This window comes from Canis lupus, chromosome 32, assembly GCF_048164855.1.
Source record: "Canis lupus baileyi chromosome 32, mCanLup2.hap1, whole genome shotgun sequence".
In the NCBI taxonomy this organism is placed as follows: Eukaryota; Metazoa; Chordata; class Mammalia; order Carnivora; family Canidae; genus Canis; species Canis lupus.
The window spans coordinates 40,623,266-40,646,531 of NC_132869.1; the positions used below are offsets into that span (position 1 = coordinate 40,623,266).

The following is a 23,266-nucleotide window of genomic DNA, read 5'->3' on the forward strand; positions in this document are numbered from 1 at the left end:
GGCTGGGTGCTGGCAGCCCATGTGTGTGGGCGTGGACGTGTCCTCACAACACCAAACACATGTGCGCTCCGCCCACGTCCCTCCATGTTTGGGCAGTTTCCAAGCGTCTGTCCAGAGCCCGGTTTATTCCTCTGGCGCCTGCACCTTCTCCCTCCCACCCAGGGCTGGGGCTGCCCAGGCCTCCTGCAATACCACTGTCTCCAGCTCTGCAACTTGTAACTGGAGAGAAGACCAGGAAGCAGAGGCCCAGAGAGGGTCACATACTTTGCCTGGCTCTCAGCAAATCCGGGCCGACGCCTGCAGGGTGGCCCAGGGCTTCCAGGCCTAGGGGAGGCCTAGCTGTGCCCCCTGCACTGTGCCTCTCCCTCCGCCGTGGCCAGCCCCACCCTCCCCGCCTCCTGTGCCTGCTCCCGCCTCCCCACTCCACGGCCTCTGCTTCTCTGAGCTGGTGGTCTTTGGACTAAGAGGACTACTGGTCCCCGAAGACCACAGCTCTTCCCCCAGGCTCCCCCTCCTAGCCCCGGCCTGCTTCACCGGCGCTGGCAACCCCGTGGAAAGCAACATGGAGCGGCCCCGCTGGCCATTGTCCCAGGGCATCGCTGATGGCTGTGCCAGCCTTCCCTGGCCTGGTCCTGCGTCCCCGTCCTCCCACGGCCAATCAGAGCCCAGGACGAAGCCCTGGCTGCCTCCCCCCTGCTCCCCTGCTCCCAGCCTCTCCCCGGCCAGTCCCTCTACATGTGGGGCAGATAAAGCCTTGCAGTGCTGGCCGTATTACTCTCCTGCTCAAGAAAGTTCTGTAGCTCCCGAAGGCCTTCACCACAAAACAAACGCCTTAGCCTACTGCTCCTGAAGCAGAGGCACCTCCTTCTCTTCCTCCCCCGTCTCACCCCTCCACAGCCTCATGGGAACCAGGCTGCTCCCCGGCCTGGATGTTTCACCTCCCTGCACACCCAGCAGTGTTCCCAGCACACTCCCGTCTCCATCTAGCCGCTGCCCCCAAGAAGCCAGATAGGACCCCCTAGTCCCTGAAAGCAGCCCTGGCTCGCTGTCCCCGTCCCTGTGCCTGAGCTAGCCCCTGAGCCCCTCCTCCCCTTCTCCAGGTAACCTCCCTGCCGCCACAGGGCTTAGAGTAGATGCAGGGAAGGACAGGAGCCGGCCTCTCCCCAAAAAGTGTCCAGAGTTCCAGCCTCAAGGCGGGGATTAGAGTAACGAGCCAGCCCTGATGACCCTGGGAGGACCCACATGCCACCTGCCCTGCGAGCAGGGTGGGGCAGGCTGAGCACCTCAGCCTCCTCCAGCAGTCCCCCAGGCTTCAGTTTCCCCAGCTGCAACCAGGGGAGGGGGGATGACACTAGCATTTATGGGCACTTTGCACATCACTGCCCTTAATTCCCGCCGCAGCCCCGAGCCGCTCCTGTCTTTGGTCCCATCTCATAGATAAGGTGACAGGCACAGCCTCTTGGTGGTGAAACCAGGTGGTGCGTCTGCATGACCTCCGATGCGGAGTTCTGACCACCAGCAGAATTTTGTTTGACTTTCTGTATTCTTGCTTGTCCTACGCACCTCATTTAGTGACTCCTTCATTTGGTAACTAAACAGGTACTTGACCGTCTGCTATGTTCCAGGCACTGGTTATGACAGGGTGAGATGGGACTGAGGATCTGCGAGGCTTTGGAAGCAAAGAGTCCCTTCCCAGTGGGATGTTTGCAAAGACTTGCCATTCTCACGCCAGACTCCAGAACATTTATGTCACAAGCCCTTAGCACACTTCCTAAGTGTCTTCCTCTCTTCCTGGAGCTTTCCGAGGAGTCACTTAATCCCCAGGGCAACCCTAGGTACTGTTTATCATCCCCGTTTTGCAGATGAGTAAACTGAGGCCCCCAGAGGTTAAATGACTTATCCAAAGTCACCTCGCTGGTGAGTGGTAGAGCCAGAATCACAACCCGGCCTCCCTTCTTCCTTCCTGACGTTGTCTTGGCTGCTCCTTCAGAAGGAAATGGAGTCTTCAGGCCGAGGAAACTGTCTTAAAGGGTCAGACCAGTTGTGGAGACAGAGGGACCTGGGTCCCCTTCCTGCTCCCCTGTTTGGCAGTCGAAGGTCACTAGTGTCGGAACAAGCCAGTGTCCCTGGCAGCCTCATCGCAGGCAGACTTCCTGTCTCCTCTGTTATCTGGTTGCAGAGCCACATCCTCTCTCCCCTGGTCTCAAGCTGCACCATCCCTGCAAAAAGAGACGGCTCCTGTCTTAAATAATAGTCATGGAAGTTGGTATTTCTCGAGCATCGACCGTGCACCCGACGCTCTGCTAAGCACGGGATTTCTGTTTCCTCGTGTAGTGCCCCCAGCAGCCCCCGGAGGTAGCCGGTCCTGTGGCCCCGGCGGGGCTGGGAGCCAGGCCGCCCCTCTGCCCTGCTGGACCGCCCCAGCCTCTTGCTCCCGCCCCTCGGGGACGGGGTGGCTCCTTGCTTCTCTCAGGCCTAAACCCCCTGGAAAACCAGAATTTGGACTTTTGCCCTGAGTTTGCAGGCCTCACAGGCCTTTGGGGTAGTAGCACCAGGCTGTTGCCACCCTCCACCCAGGAGTTCTGGCCTCTTGTCCCCCCTCCTCCCTCTCTCCTAACCCTAGGGGTCCCCATTTCAGCGCCCTCTCCTCTCCGAAGGAGAGGTGTGTGCACGGGCGCGCACACACACACACACACACACACACTGCGCCAGTAGCCCCAGCCTGAGTCCATCCCACTCCTGTCCGAGCCAAGAACACATGGAAAACTCCCCAGGGCCCTGCTGGAATGGCAGGAGAGGAAGGGGAGGAGGCGGGTGGTCCGCGCAGGCAGCCCACACCTGCTTCCAATTCCCGTGCCGGGCATTCCTGCGGAGCGGCAGTGGCTCAGCCAGGCCGTCGGCTCGGCCGGAAGGCGAGGCCGGGTCTGGTCCCCCCCTGCTCTGACCTAACAGCCTCCTTGCCACAGGCAGCTGGACCCAGAGGGCCTTTCTGTGTGGATTCGGGATTACCGGGCGGCGCCAGGCCTGGGTCCCTGCCCCCACCCCCCTTGCTTGATGGGCACTCAGGAACCGGGCCTTTCAGTGTCACCTAGCAATGGGCTGGTGCTGGTGTCAGAACGCCTGACCAGGAAGGGACTCGGGTCCCAGGGGTCTTTGCCATCAAAGCCCCAGGAAACAACCCGCCCTTCCTCCTGCTTGCAGACCAACTGCAACCGTGGGTTTTCCAACCCCAAAGCTAATCCTTTTCCAAAAGAAAGGCCTTTTGGAATCCGCCTCAGCCTTTGCTGGATAATGAAGTCTGCTCACGCAGGCAGAGGCCACCAGACCCTGCGGGTGTTCGCGCCTGTGCGTGCCAGGGCACACAGGTGCCAGGCCCTAAGCTGCGCACGTAGAGGTCAGGGAGGCCCCAGACCCAGGCCTGTCCTCCCCCGAAGTCTCGGCCCGGCAGCCAGAAACCAGGTTACAGGTTTCAGGGGCCTAAGCGCCCACCACCAGCTCACCGGCCTCTCTCCCACCTGCTTTGCCCCCATAGTTGGCGGGGGCAGGCAAAGGGCAGTCCCTCCCACCCCCTTGGGCTCTACTCTGGTTGAGGAGAAGAGATGGCATCTCCGGAGGAAAATCACCCACTCCAGAACTATTGAGGGCCTTATTGCTTGCCCGGCGCAGTCTAGAGCGGAGTATTAGCGGGAAGAGACAAAACCCTTGCCTTTGGGGACATTGTATTTTCCTGCCTAAACATAATAAATGCGGAAATGACAATGTGGTAAGGATGGTGGGAAAATAGAGGTAACTAGAAATCTGGCGTGGATGGGGAGGGGCAAGGAGAAGGTTGCATAGGTGGTTAAGGTAGGCCTCACGAAGGGGACATTTGGGCAGAGAGGAGGCCAATGAGTGAGGCAGGCAACAATCAGGATGAGCATTCCAGGAAGGGGAAACCGCCAGTGCAAAGGCCCTGAGGCAGGGATTCCCTGGGGGTTTCAAGTGTATTCAGGTCTGGTTAGAACAGAGTAGAACTTGAGCTAGGGGTGTGATAGGAGGCAGGCCAGAGAGGCAGCAGGCCCTTAGAGGCCACTAGGAGGACTTTGGCTTTTCCTCTCCCTGCGTTGGGGAGCTACTGCAGGCTTTGAGCTGAGCAGTGACATTTGAACAGGGTCCCTGACTGCCGGGATCGGCAGCGAGGAGGATGCAGGTGGGAGACGGAGAGGAGGCTGGTACAGAGACACAGGCAGGGGTGACGGCGCCGCGCAGGGCGCTAACAACAGAGGTGGTGGGAAGCCCGATTCAGGATCTCTTCTGGAGATGGAGCTGTGATGGGATTTCCCGATGGCTTGGACGTGGGGGTAAGAGGAAGACGGGTCAGGCGTACCACGAAGGTTTGTGGCCTGTGCAGCTGGAAGGAGACAGGTGCCCTGAGCTGAGATGGGAAGGCAGTGGGCTGAGCAGGTTTTGTAAGAAAGATGAAAGTTTGAGTCACTGGGAAGGGCCTGAGGGGCTGGGAGGGACCCAGGGGACAGAAGCAGCCACAGAGGCTTCAGGAGGTAAGGGCTGGGGGCACGGGGAACAGAGGGCAACGGGTTCGGGGGCTGTGTTCACAGCGAGGGGAAGAGCTCAAGGGAGTGAGGGGGCAAGAGGGCAGCAGACGGGCTTGGCCAGAGCCCCCCCCCCCCCACAAAAGGTTCAGCCCAACCTGCTTCCTGGGCAGCCTCTCAGCTGAACAAACACTCCCAGATCCCCTCTCAGAGTCGGGGCCCAAAGACTGGACCCTGCAGGGGTGTGTGTGTGTGTGTGTGTGTGTGTGTGTGTGTGTAAGCGAGCGGAATTCCAAGACCAGGCCCCGTGGCATCAGACCAGGACAGAAGAGGTCTGGTGTGCTAGGGAGCGGCCTCCTGACCCTTGGGCTGTGAGGTCTAGAAGGCCGGGTGGAGGCCAGACCACAGGCCTTAGCGGGCACCCTCAGAAGTCTGGGCCTGGCCCCCTGGCCTCCTGGCTGCTCACAGCTCCTTTGCCTGGGCTGGGGGCGCCCCTTCATGGCAGGACCAGCAAATCCCGCAGCTGCCCCGTCACACAGGTGCGGGCCAGGCCTGACAATTCAATGTCCTGATGATGAGACGAGGATTTCCCGGGGCTGGGGGCTCAGCCGCCAGCTCCCACCCTGGAGGCCCCGTCAGCTCCTCGCGGTGCAGGGCGAGCCCCTGAGCTCTCCCTCTCCGCTTTCCCAGCCTCGCTGCTGTCCCGTCCCACACATCTCTCCCAGGCCGCCACCGGTTTCTGGGCACCGTGTATCCTCCAGCCCCAGGCTCAAGAGATTAGGGCTATTTTGCATTCCACTTCTGGAGCTGGAGGCCTGGGGAGGATAGAGTTCAAAGGAGCCGAGGTTTATGGAACCCACAGGAGGGGAACAGGTGAGGCGTGGGCAGGTGACCAGGAGGTAACCACAGGCCCTCTGCCCCGGTGGCCTCCTGGAGCCGCTGAGAGGGAGGGAGCAGTGTTTTCCTGGAGCAGGAAGGATTTAGGTCAGACAGCTGGAGGATTGCCGGGCTGCTGAAGTATCTTCTGTAGAGGTTCTAAGAGGTCCTGGGCTCTTGCCTGAGGCTAGGGAACAGACTGAGTAGCTCCTGAAAAGTATTTTCATCTCCAAATGTTTTTGGAGCCACAGAAGTGCTCGTGGGCAGGTGAGTGTTCTCTCTCTGGCATCCAGATGGGGAAACTGAGCCTAAGAACACTGGGGAGGTTGGATGAGATGGAGTCTTTCCCGGAGAAGGCCCTAGCCGGGTCCTGCCTGGGAGGAGGAAGACAGGCCTTGGGCTGCAGGCTGACATGTGGGCCAGCCTGGGGTGGGGAACAGGGCAGCTCCTGCGCCCCTTATGAAGGGGCCCTGGGTTCCCACCCCCCCCCCACCCCGAGGAAGCTCCAGGGATGGAGCCGGAATGCAGACTGCCTTGGTTCTGTGTCTTCCCAGGCCTGGAGGGTCTGATGGGGCCCCCCTCCAAGGCTGCCTGCAGAATGGCCCTGGGACCCGATTCGCTTACACCCGGAGCAGCCTGCTTTCAGCCATCCCAGGGGCCTTTACTGCCCACTGCCTCGGTGTCCCTGGTCCAACCCTGGCCTAGACTATACAGCCTGGATCTCTGTGTGCCCAACCCCCATGGTCAGCCCTTTGTTTCTGGGGAAGAGTGCCCCCCAATAATGGTTACTTGGCTCTGACATTAAGGTTCCAGTTCATTCAGTCTCTGCATGTAGAGAAATGTGGGGTCTCTGGGAGACGTTCTCATTGGAACCCACTTTATAGAGTCTCCAGTGCCAGGTCCCAGGGCTGGATGATGCCATATATTCTGGATAAAAGATTCTAACCCCTCCTGAAAATTACAGCCCCACAATGGAGAGTTCTCCTGGCCTTCTGAGTAAGCCTTACCCTCTCTCGGGGGTCTTCCTCTTAAAATGCATGCTTCCTGGGTTGGGGGATGAGCACATGATGCAGCTGTAGGTGCACTTCATGTAACATGGGCCTGGAGGGCCTGGTCCTAACCCCTAACCCCTAAGCCAGATACCGCAAACCAATCCCCTATCCCTACATTTGCAAGCCCCTGTCCAAGCCTTCCCTTGAAGGCAGGGAGGGTGCCCTTCTACCAACACATGGGCCCAAATCCCAGCCCCCTGGGGCTGAGAGCCCAAGCCTGGGGCCTGCTGTGGATGGAATACCTCCTAGGAGAGCAGGTGGAGGAGGAGGCATTGTTCCTTCCCTGAGAAGCCCACCACCTGAGGGAGGGACCTGCGGTTCCCAGGGACCTCTGCAAGGGATCCCCTCCTCTAATGGGGTAAGGGGGTCCCAGCCTGAGCTTCCAGGGCTACTCTCTTTTCCAGCGACTTCCCCCACTGTGACAGAGGTGGAGCATGGCCACGAGGAGCCAGTTAGGGGACTCCTGTGATGGTCAGAGAGAACAGAACAAAGAAAATAAAATCATGCCAGGAGTGATTCCATTTAGGTTCTAGAAAAGGCATAATTATCTACAGTGATTAAGAAGCAGATCATTGATTACCTGAGGTGGTGGAGGGGGAAAGGGGGATTTACCGGGAAGGACAGGAGGGAACTTTCAGGGATGGTGGAAACAATACGTAGCTTGATGGTGGTGATAGTCCCACCGCGTATATTATTTGTCAAAACTTAAAGTGTATGCCTTAAGTCTGAATTTGTCTGTGTGTAGATTATACTTCCAAAAAGTTCATTTTTATAAAAAGAGTCTTAAAGGGAGTCCTAGGAGGGGGTGGGGAGCCTCTCCTAGGGCTGCCCTGACTCCCTGTGTAATAGGGGCAAATTCATCACCCTCTCTGAGCCCTGGTCCCTGCAGCACCTCGTGTACCCTCGTGCCTCCTACGGGACAGGATGCAGAGCGCACTCCGTGGTTGGAACAGAAAAGTATCAAGCCACTAATCATTAAAGAAACCTAACAGACAGGCCCATGCGACAGGGCAGTCCGTCAGCCCCAAAGCCTGGAGGGTTGCCCGCTAAGGGGGGGTGGGGGGGACCTGGTCCTTGCCTTCAGGGAGTGCAGAGTCTGGGGGGAGTCGACCCAGGTAAATAAGACGAGATCTAATTCTAAATCCTACAGATCTAGTGGTGAGACCGAAGCCTGTGTGGCCTGGAATGTCGCTACCAGTCAGGGAGGACTTCCTGGAACAGGAGGTGAACCTGAGATTCCTCAGCAGTAAGAGGAAGGTGGTCATCTATGGCCAGGGCCTGGACCCCCGTTGTGAGGGGCAGCTCTGAGGGGTCTGTCGCTGGTTGTCCTCCAGAACCCCTACGTGTAGATGCTGCAGATACCCAAACCCACCCACTCCGTTACAATAAAAAGGATTAATGAGGTCAAAGCAATTCCTTAAAAACAGTTCTTTTTTTTTTTTTTTTTTTTAAGTTTTTATTTATTCATGAGAGACCTAGAGAGAGAGAGGCAGAGACACAGGCAGAGGGAGAAGCAGGCTCCATACAGGGAGCCCGAAGCGGGACTCAATCCTGGGTCTCCAGCATCACGCCCGGGCTGAAGGCGGCGCTAAACCGCTGAGCCACCCAGGGTGCCCCAAAACTGTTTTAAGTACAAAGGTTTGTTACATAATCTGGAGACTGTGAATTTGAGGTTCAGAGTTGTTGTAGGTAAAAAAAAACCCTTAGTACGTCTGGCCTCATGTAGGGCCAGGGTCAGGGCTCAGTCATGGGCCCGAAGTACCTCTCGCCTCTTTCGCAGCTGGTTCTCCTAACTTCCCTGGACGGCACAGCCGGCTCATAGAATGGCCTAGAGAGGAAGGGTTGGGCCAGAAAAGCTTTGAGGAGCCATCTGTGCATTGTTTATTGAAACCGGGCCTGGGGTGGGGGAGGCAGGCCGGCTGGTGCCAAATAACTGGGTCTCATGAGGCTTCAGGCCCAGCTAACCCACCCCCACACGTTGCTGCGGGAAAGGCGCTTTGATGATGGGGAAAGGGACCTACCGGTCCTTTCTTCCTCCCCTCCCCCCACCAGAGGCTTCCGGGGACCAGAGGGGGAGAACCAGCTTGGCAGCGAGGTGCGCCCTCGCTTTGAGGGCCCAGGGATCCCTGGGGAAATGACTGCAGGCATTCCTGGAGCTTGAGTAATGGGACCTAGGCTGGCCAAGACGGCCCCCCTCAGCCAGGAGCCACCTCATCCTCACCCACCCTTGTGCTCCAAGCTTCCTCTTCATTCCGAGTAGGTGACATCACATTGGCGGCCTGGACCGGGCTCCTGCGTGGGGCCAAGGCCCGGGGCCAGGGCCAGCTGAGCTGGGGTCTCGGAGCCTAGGGGATGCGTGTGTGTGAGGGTCAGCCTCACCTTGGGCTGAAAACTGAGCAGAGTGTTTGGGGAGCAAGAAAAGGGGCTGGAATCCTGCCTGTGTGACTCCCTGCCCGCACCTCACTTGGCCCCCAAGAACCAAGGGCTTGAAAGAAATTGAAAAGCAACCTATGGCCTCATGTCCTCGCTTAACGGCCAGAATCCCTGAGGCCTGAGGACGAGGGGACAGAGAGGCTCCAGGCTCGCGAGTCCGCGGCCACACGGGGGGAGAGCCCAGGGCTCTGGAGGCCCCTGCCCACCTACCAACCTGCGAGGCCAGCAGCCAGATTGGATGGTTCCAGTGCAGAGAGGGTCTGGACACCTGAGTTTGGTTTCTGCTGATTCCTAATACCTGTTCCCTGGGGCCCGCTGATGCACAGAGACCGGGGAAGGGCAGGATGGCCAGGGCGCTGGCCCTAGCGTGGCCTGGGGAGCAGGTGACCGCAGGGTCTGAGCAGACTCCGGGCCTCTCAGCTTGGAGGCCAGAGGAGGCAGCCAGGGGAGAAGAAAGGAATCCTGCCCTGTCAGCAGCCTGTGCTACGGATGTTTCCCCGCTGCCCTTCCCTTCCTGCCCGCCCCGCTTGTGCCAGCCGACATTCACCTGGCTCTGCCCGTGAGGTCTCCAGGATCCACTTGGGGCCAGAGCCCAGGGCTCTCCCGGTGGTTCGGGAAGCATGCCGGCCGCAGAGGGCATCTGGGGGCTGGCGCCCAGAAGCCTGGGGAACGAGGACATGGAGGGAGTGCCCGGGCCAGGAAACCACTTGGTTCACGCAGCCCTGCCTCCAGGCCCCTGTTCATGCTGCTCGCCCCGCCAAGCATACCCTTCCCCCTTCGCCGGCTTTCCAGACTCCACCCTCCCTCCCAGACCTCCCTCGTGTCCCAGCTCCTCCAGGGGGGCCTCCGAGGCCCCCGCAGCACGGAGCTCCAGGAGTAGGTCCCTGCTCCCCGAGCTCCCCGGCCCACACCTGAGCCCAGAGGGAATAGTTGCAATCACACCCCTCGCTCCGGTGAGGAGGCTTCTTAGGGGAGGCGACAGCCTGTGTAGAGGGCGGAGGGTGGCGGAGGGTGGTTGAGGTCGGGGAGATCTCTGGGCATTAGCCGCGGCCAGCCTGACGCCCCTCGACGCCAACTCTTTCCCCCTCCTCCATCTCTCCTCCATCTCCAGGTCTCCCCGACTTGGTCCCGGACCCCAACTACGTGCAAGCATCCACTTATGTGCAGAGAGCCCATCTCTACTCCCTGCGCTGTGCTGCGGAGGAGAAGTGTCTGGCCAGGTAAGGGGCAGAGGATGAAGTGTGGAATGTGGGGACAGTGTCTGGGAGGCCCCCAGAGCCCGTGCTCATGCCAGCCAGGCTGCCTCCAAGCCGAGTGACCCTGCCCTCTTCATCTGGGAGTCTCGGCTGCTGCGGGGAGCCAGGAGGGGAAGGCAACAGGCAAGCGTTTCTGTACAGGTTACTATACAGGGAACCTCACTGTGGTGTTTAATCTTCACACCAGCCCTTTGCAGGCAGGCAATTGAAGAGCAGAGAGGAGCTAAGGCCTTCCCACCCTGAGCTGCCCCCAGGAGAAGGTGCTCCCACAAGGACCCAGGGAAGCTCAGTGGGGGAACGAGCCATCGGGACAGAGGGCAGGAGCATGGCACCATCGCCCCGCAGGACAGATGTGGCTCTCCAGCAGGGGCAGGGGGCACCGGGACTGAGAGGCCTTGGGTACGTGCGGCAGTCGGGACGGGAAGGAGACCAGTTGGCAAGACCCCAAGGAAGGAGCGAGGCCAGCTCTGCTTTATCCCTAGGCGACTCTGCCTCCTGCAGAGCTTGCTTCGGAATTGATTAACCTCGAATATTCTGTTCAGATACATATGCTTTTGGGACATCTCCCTGTGCTCAAAGAATTAGTTAGAGATTACATCGTCCCGCCTCATTTGTGGACGTCCCTCCACGTTGGAGAGCAATTACTTGCTGGCTTTTTTTTTTCTTTTTTTTTTTAATTCTTTATTTACTTTTACTTTTCAGTATCTGGGAAGCCCTCTGGAATCTCAACATTTCCCCACCCAAGCCCCTCAGAGTAGCTCCCCGCAAGGCATGGTCTATCCGTAACAGGACAGGGCGCTTGCACCAGAATGTAGCTTTGCTCGCTGCGTCCTTGGCTCGGAGTGCCTTGCCCTGATCGTGGGTAACCAAAGCCGCGGAAAGTGAGACCGCGGATAAGGGGGTGCAGCGAAGTACTCAGTGGGCCTGCGCATTCAGTTCTCCCGTCTCAGTTGTCCCTGGGGCAGAGCATCATGGTCGTGTCCTTGTTACAATCCCTCCAGCAGGGAGCACCTCACGGCCTCCACGGCAGGCCACCGAGGCTGAATTTTGAGGGGTGTGAGTCAAAGCCAGAATACGGCCCCGTCTTCGTGGAGCATCCTGTGCGGATGGGCTGGAGAGGGGAGGCAGCCGGCCCCGGTCCTGGGCCTCTGGGGAGTGGCCCCTCAGGCGCCCCGATGACAGGAGCCAGCCGCAGGGAGCGGCCGAGAGCTGGCTCCCGGGCTGGAGCTGTCGGGGGAGGTCAGGGAGGAGAGGGCAGCGGCGGGGCCGGGCTGGGAGGCCCAGCAGGACTGCGGCCGGGGCGGCAGGGCCGGGCCCCCAAGATCACCGAGAGTCCGGAGCGCGTGGGCTGGGCCGAGCCCAGAGGAGGGGAGGGCGCCCCGCCAAGTCTCCCCGCGAGTCTGCGGCCAGCTGGGCCCAGACCTCAGGCCCTGACGGGTTCCCACGGTGTGCGGAGCCGAACAGAAGGGCAGGATTTGACTGAACAGGGGGAAGGAGGATGTTTTGCTCCAGCCCAGACCCAGACAGATTCCAAGCCTCCCCCAGACGAGGCCAAGGGCCTTACGTCCTGGCAGCCGACACTGCCTGTTGTGCAGACGTCCTCAGAGAGAGCTAATCCCTACAGCTGGCCGCCTGCTGCCTCTGGCTTCAGGACCCAGACCGTAGTGAGTGCCAGGGAAGTGCCCCTGAGGCCGGCCAGGACAGCTGTCGGCATCCTCTGCGGAAGGGGAGTTCAGGCGGCCCCCCGACGTGCGCGTGCGTGTCTCCCCTCGCTGCTGCCCCTCGCTCCTCTCTCCCTCCCTTCCTCTTCTCACAGAGCCCATCTCAGTTGGGAAAGAGGGGTCAGCAAGGACACTGGGAGCAGGCGGTCTGCAGCAGGCCCGTGCGCCCTGAACAGGCAAGGGCAGCTCCTGGTCCTGCTGCCGTGCGGTCAGGGAAAGGCGGCCTGGTCCTACCGACCCCGTTCAGGGGGCATGTGGTGTCGGGCTGGGCCACATGGATGAATTCAGCCACTATGACCTGCTGGATACAGCCACAGGCCACCCATTGTTAGAGTTCACAGGCAGTCAAGACTTGTCTCAGTGAGGCAATCAGGGCAGACTTCCTGGAGGAGGAAACGAGTTAGACCTAGGAGGCTGGGTGAGATCTGGATCAAATGAACCGCTTGGGCACACGTATGGATTACCAGGGCTGAAGTCGGCTTGAGAAACAGTGTTCGAAGCCAGAACCCCCGGACGGAGGGGAGGGACACTGGAGAGCCCAAGCCTGTTTCTTGGGCCCACACCTGAGACGTGGCGTACTTTGGTCAACCGTCTGGGCTCCGTCCAGAGGAGGGGCCGCTTGTCCAGAATCTCCTGGATAGGGGCCACTTCTGAAAAGCCCTCCGAAGATTTTGCTATGTCCCCACGCCCCAAGGCCATCCCCAGCTGAGAATCACCTGCGGGTGTGACTGTCCTTGTCGGGCCAGATGCCACTTCGGAAAGACCTCACTGGTAGCTGCCGGCACCTGGTGGAGGCCACAAGGGAGGGGACAGCCAAGTCCGTGTGCTCAGGAGGGACGGGGAGGGGCCTGAGCTTTGGCCACCGTACCGGGAGTCCGTTGTGAGGCTCTTCAGGCACAAGTGGGCCCATTCTGGGCATCGGTGTCACAGTCCCCGGCCTCACTCCTCTCTCCCCACCTGTCTCTGCAGCACAGCCTATGCCCCCGAGGCCACCGACTACGATGTGCGGGTGCTGCTGCGCTTCCCCCAGCGCGTGAAGAACCAGGGCACCGCAGACTTCCTCCCGAACCGGCCGCGGCACACCTGGGAGTGGCACAGCTGCCACCAGTGAGTGGGGCCCCTCCTGTGGGCCCAGGGCCTCAGGGTCTGAGCTCCTCCCGCCGAGAGTGCTCTGGGAGGAGCAGGTGCTGCTGGGGCACCTGTGAGGTATTTTGTGCCACGGATCCAGCACTAGGGCGAGAGTCCTTTAGCAAAAGCTAGACTGCAGGATGCTCGGTCTTACGGGATGGAAATGCCTAGAGTACAGGGAATTGCCCAAGGGAGGCTAGCACAGGTGGGAGCCCAGAAAAGAAATGTGGGGTCCTGGGGAGGTGCTCCCCCAGGGTGACTTGGCCAGGTGGGGAGCACCAGAGATGGCGCTCTGGGGGACCCAGGGGACCACGGAGCCCCGGGAGCCCAGGGGGGACGGGAGGCCGTGCCACAGCAGGCTCACCAGGGCCAGCTCAGGAACCCAGGGGTGACTCGGCCCCCTTCTCTCCTCGTGTCCTCTGCCCCCAGACATTACCACAGCATGGATGAGTTCAGCCACTATGACCTGCTGGATGCAGCCACAGGCAAGAAGGTGGCCGAGGGCCACAAGGCCAGCTTCTGCCTGGAGGACAGCACGTGTGACTTCGGCAACCTCAAGCGCTACGCGTGCACCTCTCACACGCAGGTGCGGCCAGGGAGAGGGCGGGGCGGGCACTCGGTAGCACCAGGAGGGAGCCCTGCCCAGGGGAGCACTGAGGAGCCCCACGGCTCCTGGCCCTTCAGCCCAGTGGGAGCCAGGGTCTTCTCATCAGCCCCCAGGCCACCACGGGCCCTGGGGAACTGCCCACACATCCCTCCCACCCCCCAGCACAGGCCCCTTCCTGCGTGGCTCCCAGGCGTGGCTGCCCATGGAAAGAAAGGAACGTTCCAACGAAGTCTAGATGGCACAGTGTTCTGCTGCCCGTTTGTCCACCCAGATCCCCCTTTTCTGGCAGTCGGTCCAGGCATCCGCAGAGTGGATCTCTTGATCCATTCCTCCAGCCCACTCTCCCAGCATCCCCCTCGTCCAGGCCAACCCACCTGGCTGCTCTGCGCCCCTATTTTCTCTCTGGTGCATCCACCCAGCTGGCTTAAGGAGGGAGGCTGGAGGGGCACAGACTGCTGGCGTGGCCCTGGGCAGCTGGGGAGTGCACAGCACCGCAGCCTGGACCCCTGTCCCTCCTCCCAGGGCCTGAGCCCAGGCTGCTATGACACTTACAACGCGGACATCGACTGCCAGTGGATCGACATAACGGACGTGCAGCCCGGGAACTACATCCTCAAGGTGGGCCTCCTGGTCTGGGGTGCTCCCTCCTGCTGCTCCTGTTGCTTGGGCTCCGTGTCCCTGCCCCTGCCGTAAATGCTCCAGCCTCTAGGGCCCTCGCTTCCCCAGCTGCTGAGCACAGGCGCTGTCCTGGACCTCACGGGGAGCTCTCCTCTTGCCTTTGGAGGCTCTGGGCCTCAGGCAGGTAGAGCCTCTCTGGCCACAAAGACAAGCAGGAACCTTTGGCCCAGGTGTGGTGATGGAGGAGGTAGTGAGGCTGTCTTCCCTAGGTGACTTGGGAAGCTGTTCGGTGCACCCACGCTCCCCCGCCGTGCCACCTGCAGGAGGGGAGGCTTCGTGCCATCTGGAAGAGGGCGCTGGCGCTCTCTGAGAGAGACCCCTGCAAAGCCAAGGGCTCCTGTGACCGAGTCCCCTCTGGCCTGAACCGCTTCTCCAGTATGCTCACCCCAGTGCCACTTCCCTTGGGGTGGGGTGGGGTGGAGCCAAGGAGAAAAGCATGTTCAGGACACACAGCCCAACGTGGTACCTCCACGCAGGCTGCGCACGGCCTCACCAGGGGGCCGATCGCTGCCTCCTCCTCCTCCGCACAAAGCAAGGGCCGGGAACCGCGGTGCTGGGCGCCCTGGGCCCGCCGCTGCACGCCCGAGAGAAGCAAAGACCGAGCAGTGAGCGGTGAAGCCAGGCTGGGGCGGCCCTTTAACCCGCCTGAACACGGCCGCCGGCAAAGCTGCATTCAGAACGCAGCAACCCGGACGCCCCCGGTTTCAGCCCCGTCCCTGGAGCCTCCCAGGGAGCTCGGCGGCCAGGGGCCAGGTTGCCAGGGGTATTCTTTTCCTTCCCTTGTGCCTCCACTTGCCAGACCTGTACAAAGGCCCCTCTGGGTTCCAGGCACCAGGGATTCAGGCCACATAAGTCCTGCACAATTCCTGCCCGTGGGGAGTGTGAAGGGTCTAGAAGTGACACGTTCTTCGGTGTTCTGCAAGTGTGAGCCGGGTGTGGCCCACCCCAGTGAGGCACCCCCCTCGCCAGTTAGTCCAGCATTGAAGGTTACACCTGGGCCATCATCTCAGTGAGAGTCGGCGTCTCGGGCTCCAGGGCAGGGGAGGCCACCTGGTAGCCAGCAGCCCTGCCACGGCTCCTCTCGACGGACGTGTGGCGAGAGGGTCCCAGCTTCAGACCCGGGAAACCAGGCTTCGGGTCCCCGCGCATCCCTCGTTCACCACCGGGGCAGTGATTCAGCCCCTCTGACCCTGAGCACCCCACGCAGGCCCCAGCTGGCCTGGGCTCCGGCTCTGGGGAAGCTTCCCATCTTCCGATAAGATCTGGTGACGTGTTTTGTTGACTACAGGCTGTATCTCTGGATCAGTGTATCTCTGTCTCCGTAGCTCTTGGTCTCAAGCGGTCTTTCTCCGTTTCCCGGCCTCCTCCATGTCTGTCTGTCTGCACCCCCACCACCCTCCCTGCTGACCAGGTGAGGTGTGGCCCCCTGACCGGATCCCTTCCTCCTCAGGTCCACGTGAACCCGAAGTATATAGTCTTGGAGTCTGACTTCACCAACAATGTGGTGCGTTGCAACATCCACTACACAGGTCGCTATGTTTCTACCACAAACTGCAAAATTGTCCAGTGAGTGCTCACCCACCACCCTCCCTGCCCCAGCCCCTTTCCTACCTGGGGAGTGGGGGGGGGGCGTATCAACCACCCACCGTGCCTGCACCCTGGGTCACGCACAGCTGCAGTCAGGCCCAGTCCACAGCCAAGCAGGTGGAGCCCCATCCGTGCCAGCCTCAAGCCGAGTGCTCCCAGGGGGGCTCCGGCCACAGGGTGTGGACCTGGGGCTAGATTGTGTGGCTCCCTAAGCGTTCTCAAGTGGGAACCAGCAGGAGGAAGCAGAGTTGGGTGGGGGGAGGTCTGCAGCCTGGTTCTCTGCCTTCTTCACCTGGAACATTGGGCAGGTCGCCTCACCTCTCTGAACTACCTTTCTCAACAACAAATTAGGCCCTTCCCACGTAGGCTTGTGAGGTTAAAAGATCAAGGCCTGGTGTTGGAGAAGCCTTCCCAGTGGTGCTCAGGGAATGGCAGCTGTGTCTCTGTCAAATCAATTGAATTAAACAGTCCCAGATTAGCCCTGATTCTGGTTGGAATGAGCCGTCACCAGTGCCTGGGCCCAGTTGTACAGGCAGCTGAAGAACTCTGGGCCAGGCCTTTGGCACACGGCTCTAGGGCAGGGCCCTCAGGTGCCGTGTCCCAGGCTGCCTGTCTTCAGTCTGTCTCCTGATTTCCCACATGAAGTACTTGCGGGGGGACCCTTTGAGTTGCTCAAAGCAAGTCTTTTCCATTAAAAACAAAAACAAAACAAAACAGGAGTAGTCTTGGACTTCAGTCCATCAGCTGCGGGACAAATGACAGAGATTTCAGGGCTCGGAGAAACAAAAGCATATGCTTAGGAATGATTGACAGGTATGAAGTTTAGCCTGTGACCAGGCTCAGGGCTCAGTGTGTGTCCGAGGTCGGGACTCAGCGTGTGACCAGGCTCGGGGCTCAGTGTGTGATGGGGTCAGGGCTCAGGTCAGGACTCAGTGTGTGACCAGGCTTGAGACTCCGTGTGTGTCGGGAGGGGGCGGGGGGAGATCTGTGTGTGACCAAGGTCAGAGCTCAGTGTGTGACCAGGGTCAGGGCTCAGTGTGTGTCGCAGGGGGAGCTCTGTGTGTGACCGGGGTCAGGGCTCAGTGTGTGTCCAGGGCCCGGGTTCAGTGTGTGACCAGGGTCAGGGCTCAGTGTGATCAGGATCAGGGCTCAGTGTGTGTCCAAGCTCAGGGCTCAGTGTGTGTCCAGGCTCAGGGCTCAGTGTGTGTCCAGGGTCGGGGCTCAGTGTGTGTCCAGGGTCGGGGCTCAGTGTGTGTCCAGGCTCAGGGCTCAGTGTGTGACCAGGATTAAGACTCCGCGTGTGATCAGAGTCAGGACCCACTTAGAGACCGCCCTTTCATCCTCAGCTGCCCCCACTAAGCTGACTGCTCACACACCACACACACACCCCACCACTACTACCACCCTCTGTATATTAAAAATGAGAACAGCAGCCTCTAGTCTAGAGATTAGATTCCTCCTAAATCGAATTTGATCAGAATTGTCCAGGTCACAGAATACGTCTAAAACAACTGACTCCTGCCCCATCCCTGGCAACTTGGCTCTTTTTAGGTCTGACTTTCTAACCTCCCTCCTCAGGGCCTGTCTCATTCAGCCATTCCCAATTCAGGGGTCACCTAAATGGTAGAGGGTTTCTGGGAAGCAATTCTGTGGAAGGAAAAGGAGGAAGGAAAGGGGCACACGGCAAAAAGGGGGCCAGGGGTGTGCACAGAGGCAGGGAACCACGTCCCTCTCTTGCCCATCCCGCCGCTGGGAAGGGTGGGTTGAAACAGCATCCCGCTCCCCGGCCATGCACGAGAGAGGCCCCCGACAGGCCGGGCGGAGAAGCAGCCCCGTGCCCCCTCTGGTCCCCTGGGGCCTGCGGGCCAGGGAAGGCGGAGGCCCTTCTTTCCAGGCCCTTTACATAAGTGCTTGGAAAGGCTCAATCAAGACTTATTAGGGCGTCTCTGGTACCTGACCACAGGCGGGCGGCCGGGCCAGCGCACAGGAAGCTGGATGCAGTGTTCCCAGAAAGGCCACGGGACTGACGCCTGTGGCTTTCGATCATATTTCTGAAAAGGAGGAAGGAGGCTTTTTTTAAAAGTACCGAGTTAGAAAAAACAAGAAAGTGTTTCCAGACAGTAGCAGCTCTGCTAATGGCCTGGAGGACAGGGGGCCAGGGGAAAGGGTGGTGCTGAGACGGCCCCTGCGTGCGTGGCTGAGGCCGGGACACCCTCTCCTGGAGGCTGGGGCTGGGGGCTCCTCCCCAGCCTGCCCTCCCTCCATCTGGGATCTGGGTCCGGGAAGGGCATCCCTCCGCCGGCGACATGGTGGCCAGCCTTGTCTGGGCTGCATGAGGGGCCTGCCCCAGAGCCCGCCACTGACCCACTCTCTTTCTTTCCTTAGATCCTGATCTTGCCGAGGAGGGACAGACGGCCAATCTCCCCCACTTCCCAAAGCCGGCCTGGCTCCCCAGGAAGCCTCCCGCCAGGCCCGACCTGGCCCAAGGGGCCCAGCCCCCACCCCAGGCAGGGGCAGCTGGAAGCCACAGGCATCCCTCCCTGCCGGCCTCAGGGAGCAAGCGCAGACCGAAACCACAGGGATTCCGGATGCCAGGCCCAATTTTGTACTTAACTCTTCTCTACAACGTTGTTTTGTCGGTTGTTGGTTTTTATTTTTTATATTTTGGCCATATCACAGAGCAAGATCGCCCAGGCCTGGGCTGAATAAAACAAGGTTTTTCTACCCTGTGGTTCTGCGCTGTGGCCTGCCGCCGGGGCTGGCCAGGGCTGGGTCGGGCTCAGGGGCCGTCCTTGGGCCGCCTCCTTCCCCTGGCGGAATGGTGGGGGGACAGCCACCACCACTACTCGACCAGGGGGCCCCCAGCCCCGCAGTGGTTTATCCCAAGGCCAAGCCCACTGGGTGACAAGGGGCCCCGCGTCCCGTGGGCAGGGGGCGAGGCAGTGTGGGGGGGCAGCTCTAGCCCTTCACCCCTGCCCAGTCCCCCCAACCTGCCCTCCTCCTGCACCGACTCTGCCGGCCACCCCCGCTTCACTTGCAGCCTGAGAGCCTCCCGATGCCGGGCCTGTGCTGGGCCTGCGGTCAGGCTTGCTGTCCGGAGCTCACATGGTGCTCCCCATAGCTGGTGCTCCCCGCAGCTGGCCACACAGGCCTGGGGGGGTGGCGGAGCCTTTGCTGCGGCGTCTCCCGGGAAGGGAAGCGCAGGCATCTGCCTGAGTGAGGCTGAAGGGCACGGAGAGGGGCCCCGTGGCTGCCCGCCCCCCCACAGCATCCCTGAGCCCTGGACACGGTTGGGTCACCTCTCCTCTTCCCCTTCCGTGAGCACCCACCTGGCCCTGCCAGCTTCCTTCCTTCCCAGGGGATTGACGTGAGTGAGGAAGGGGAGGCCTGGGTCTAAGCACCAGGGCTCTAGGGGCCAGGCTCGTGTTTGTTCACAGGCTCTGTGACTTTGGGTAAGTCGTGCTCTGGGCCTCGGTTTCCCCAGTGGAAACATGGGAATGCCCTGGTGCGTGGCCCACAGGCCGACCTGGAGTGCCCTCCAAGGAGCCCTGGGTGAGTGCAGGCTGCCCCCCACACACACACCGCTTTGGTTCTCACGCTATTCGTGCCTCGATGCCTGGCAGCAGAGGTGGAGAGGGAGGGCTTCTTGGAGCCAAGCAGCTCCTCCAGAAGAGTCTCAGCCCGCCTGGCTCCTCCAGCCCAGTCCACAGGACGGAGCGGGGCTGCAGCCCCACCTCCCCACGGAGTCGTGCTGGGCGCCAGCTCCTCCCTGGCGCATGGTGCCAGGTGCTGGGACCTCGCCACCCTCCATGAGGCGCTGGAGGACCGAGGAGGAGTGTGGGCAGGTGCCCGTTATCCGGGGGCCCCCATTCTGCTGTGGCCTCGCCCTTGTACCCCGCGGAGATGCTGTCCTGATTCCGGCCCTGCCCCCTCCTCTCCAGGTGCCCCCCCCCAGGTGAAGGGGGGGTCTCAGACAAGAAGGACCCTATGAGGTTGAGTCACGAGTCCCCAGTTCCCAGGTCAGGCAGCTGAAGCCCAGCATGGGAACTTGTCTGAGGCCACAGGTGAGTTCAAGAAGGATCCGGTGCTGGAAGCCATGCTCTAGGCCCCCGTCCGGGACCCGGGGCCGGGTGTTGCTGGTGTATCTCCGGGGACAAGCCGTGCCTTCAGCTCAAGGCTCCCGGAGGCACAGGGCTCAGGGGCCGGGGGCTGCTTGCTCTCCCAGGGCCAGAGGGTGGGATCACCTTCCCTGCCGGAACCGAGAAAAGGTGATTCATCCTCAGTCCCCGTCCCTGGCAATGCTTGTGGGCCCCACCTGAGCCCGGTACTCGGCCCCATACAGGCAGGACCTTCCAAGGGCAGAAGGGAGGCTTGGCGGCCAAGCCATCTCCACCCCTGCCTCAGCACCTGCCTCCAGGGTTCCCCAAGCCAGAGGGGCCCCAGCATCACGTCCAGGCACTCCTGAGCCACTTGGGTTGCAAAGAGCCTCCCGGACACCTGCCCAATACCCCCTGCCCCGGGCTTGCTCAGCCCTAAGGTGGAGACGCTCCCCACCTCCCAGACTATGCCATTAGAATCATCTCGAGGCTCCGTGGGCCTCCTGTCAGCCTCCTCGTAGGTCTAGGCCACAGAATCTGTTAAATACTGACGATCTGGGGTTGGCGTGGCTGGAAGCAGGAGGGGCAGAGAGAGCAGATGCCATGCAAGTGGCAGGGGACCTGGCTGTGGTCCTAACTCTCCGGGCTGCTAGGCCTCAGTCTCCCCATCTGTGCCCTGAGGAGCGGGGGCGCCCTGGGCTCCGTGCTGCTCCTCTTCTGCCAGAGAATTGGACAGAAGAAAACAGGGTGGAGGGTGGAGAAGGACACAGAGAAGAGAGAAGAGGTGACATGCAAAACCTCAGCTGCACGGTGACAGGCCAGGGCCTCAGAGCAGGACAGCCAGGGGGAGACACTGTAGCCTCTGGAGGACCTGAGGCGCCACTGGGCTTGGGGGAAGCCACAGAGGCTTGCAGTGGGGGCATCGGAGGGACGCCTGGGTGGCTCAGTGGCTGAGCGTCTGCCCTCGGCTCAGGCGTGACCCTGGGGTCCTGGGATCCAGTCCCGCATCGGACCCCCTGCAGGGAGCCTGCTTCTCCCTCTGCCTGTGTCTCTGCTTCTCTCTGCGTGTCTCTCATGAATAAATACATTTTAAAATAAAAGACCCAGAACAACAGAGACGGACCCTGTGGTCCTTAGTCCACGCCAGGCACTGCGAGCTGGCCCAGTGGCTGAACTCGGCAGCACAGCACAGGGACACCATACAGCTGTGTCCCTGGAGATTCACCGCGTCGTCAGGGCACTGGCCCGAGCAAACGCTGTCCTTGCTACTTAGCAGAGGTGTAGGCCCATCTCTCCAGTCTGGGAGAAGCTCTCCCAGCCTCTTTTCTCTGCCTGCTTCACTGTGCCCTCCCTCATTCTTCCCCAGCCCCGTCCCTCTTGCCCTCTAGGGCAACCTTCCATCACCCCCACCCCGTGCCTCGGTTCACGAAGCCTCTTCAGATCTGGCCTTTGGGAAAAGCACAGTTACCTTCTGGGGGGAATGGGAGAAGCAAAAGACCGTGCAGGAGAACACCAAGAATGACGCTCACCATAGCTACCTTGTGGACCACAGCCTTGTGCCAGGCTCTGCCCTAAATGCTATACAAATGTTCCCTTTTAATCCTCACAATGTCCCTAGGAAGGCAGTGCTGTTACTATTCCCATTTTGCAGATGGAGGAGCTGAGGCAAAGAGAGCCCATGCGACTTGTCCCACTTCCCCCAGCTAGTGAATAGGAGCGCTGGGATTCAAAGGCAAGCCCATTTCTGGAGACAGGGGCGTGGTTCCCACGAGGTCGTCGCAGGCCTCTGGGACCAGACGGAAAACCATACGCCTGTGCTTTGAAGCACGGCCAGACCACTGCTCAAACCTTCATCTCCTTCCTCTGCAGCTCCCTGGAATCAGGACTCCTGGAAAGAGCGGTTCAAAAAGCAGCTGCGAGGGGAGAGGCAAAATTCTTCTTAGACGCAGTATAATTCATACTTAGATCGTTCTTTGTTGGCAGGGGAAGGCAGGAACTAATTAAAATGGACAAGCCGGGCAGTCGGGGTGGCTCAGCCGTGGAGCATCAGCCTTCAGCCCAGGGCCTGATCCTAGAGACCCGAGATCGAGTCCCGCGTCGGGCTCCCTGCATGGAGCCTGCTTCTCCCTCTGCCTGTGTCTCTGCCTCTGTGTGTGTGTGTGTCTCTCATGAATAAATAAATAAAATCTTTAAAAAAATAAAAAAATAAATAAAATGGACAATCCATCAACTAGTCTGGTCAGGAACAAAATAATAATAAAAACATGAGATTCAGGAGGGAATATTAACACAGCCATGGAGATTATTTCTGAAATTTAAGAGAGTAGGACGTATAACCCCATGCTTACAAATTAGAGTGTTTCAACATTAAAGCATAACATTCTAGGAATATATTTGTAAATTGCCAAAAATGACTCAACGAGCAAAAGACCAATAACCACAGGAGAAATCCGAAAAGTTATCATCTCTGAAAAAGACCCCCCACGTTAGAAGGAGTTCTTTCAAACCAAGGGAAGCGGGTCAGCTCTATGCTAAACTCTTCCCAGCGGGCAGGCGGGAAACTGTGGATTGATGTTATGCCTCCGGATTGATCTTATGAAGCTAACCCAGTCCCCACGCCCAAATCTGACAAAGGTCACCGGATCGCCCCAGCCGCCCTCATGATGATAATCACAGAGCGATTTTATTCTGGGCCGTGGACACGAAAGTCCTGGATAAAAGGGCAGCTCACAGGACCCCGGGCTGTCGTGTCCTCGGATGCAGCCAGCGTTGCCCATCATTATTCAACACCCAGTGAGGCCTTCTTTCCCGCAGCCCCGGTCTGTGCTGGGGCTAAACTCGACCCTGAGACCCGGGTCCAAGCGCAGGGGACAGGACATCCCCTTCCAGGCTTACGTGCCCCTCCCAGGGCGCGCGGACAGTAGGCAAAGCTTGCAACGATACCAAAAGGCCATAACTGAGTCACTGCTATTTCCCTGAAACTTCTAGTGAGGCGGAGTGCCCCGAGAGGCCGACAATTTGTCATTTCTTTTTCTCCTTGAGAACTTCTGAAGTCTTTGTTTGTTTGCTTTTAAATAGGTTACATCCTCCGGCTTCTCCCCGCTGCGCTTGGGAACGTCTGACTAAATAAACAGGTCCTGATGGAGTTCCCTCTCTGCAGTGTCCCTACACATACCCGCCCAAAGTCGGGTGACACGGGCCACCAAACCCACTTGGCCCCAGGGACTTGAGCCAGCTGGTGGTGCACCCGAGCCAGGCAACAGATGGGGACTGGGGTCCCAGCAGTCTGGCAGCTTCTCAGC

The 23,266-nt window shown here is 60.0% G+C and overlaps 1 protein-coding gene across 2 annotated transcripts in view; it reads left to right on the plus strand.

Annotated features, from left to right (window-relative positions):
* LOXL1 (lysyl oxidase like 1) overlaps positions 1-18,591 on the plus strand; it is a 22,410-nt gene extending 3,819 nt beyond the window's left edge. The window contains exons 1-7 of one of the 2 annotated variants that reach the window (XM_072809561.1): positions 5,624-5,672; positions 10,002-10,110; positions 12,837-12,974; positions 13,425-13,581; positions 14,125-14,220; positions 15,731-15,846; positions 18,253-18,591. In XM_072809561.1, the coding sequence (XP_072665662.1) occupies positions 5,639-5,672; positions 10,002-10,110; positions 12,837-12,974; positions 13,425-13,581; positions 14,125-14,220; positions 15,731-15,846; positions 18,253-18,259 (657 nt within the window). In that variant the 5' untranslated portion in view covers positions 5,624-5,638 and the 3' untranslated portion in view covers positions 18,260-18,591. Of the gene's footprint in view, positions 1-5,623; positions 5,673-10,001; positions 10,111-12,836; positions 12,975-13,424; positions 13,582-14,124; positions 14,221-15,730; positions 15,847-18,252 lie in introns of those variants that run through there. The other variant, XM_072809560.1, reaches the window with a different exon arrangement.
* Positions 18,592-23,266: the final 4,675 nt, after the last annotated feature.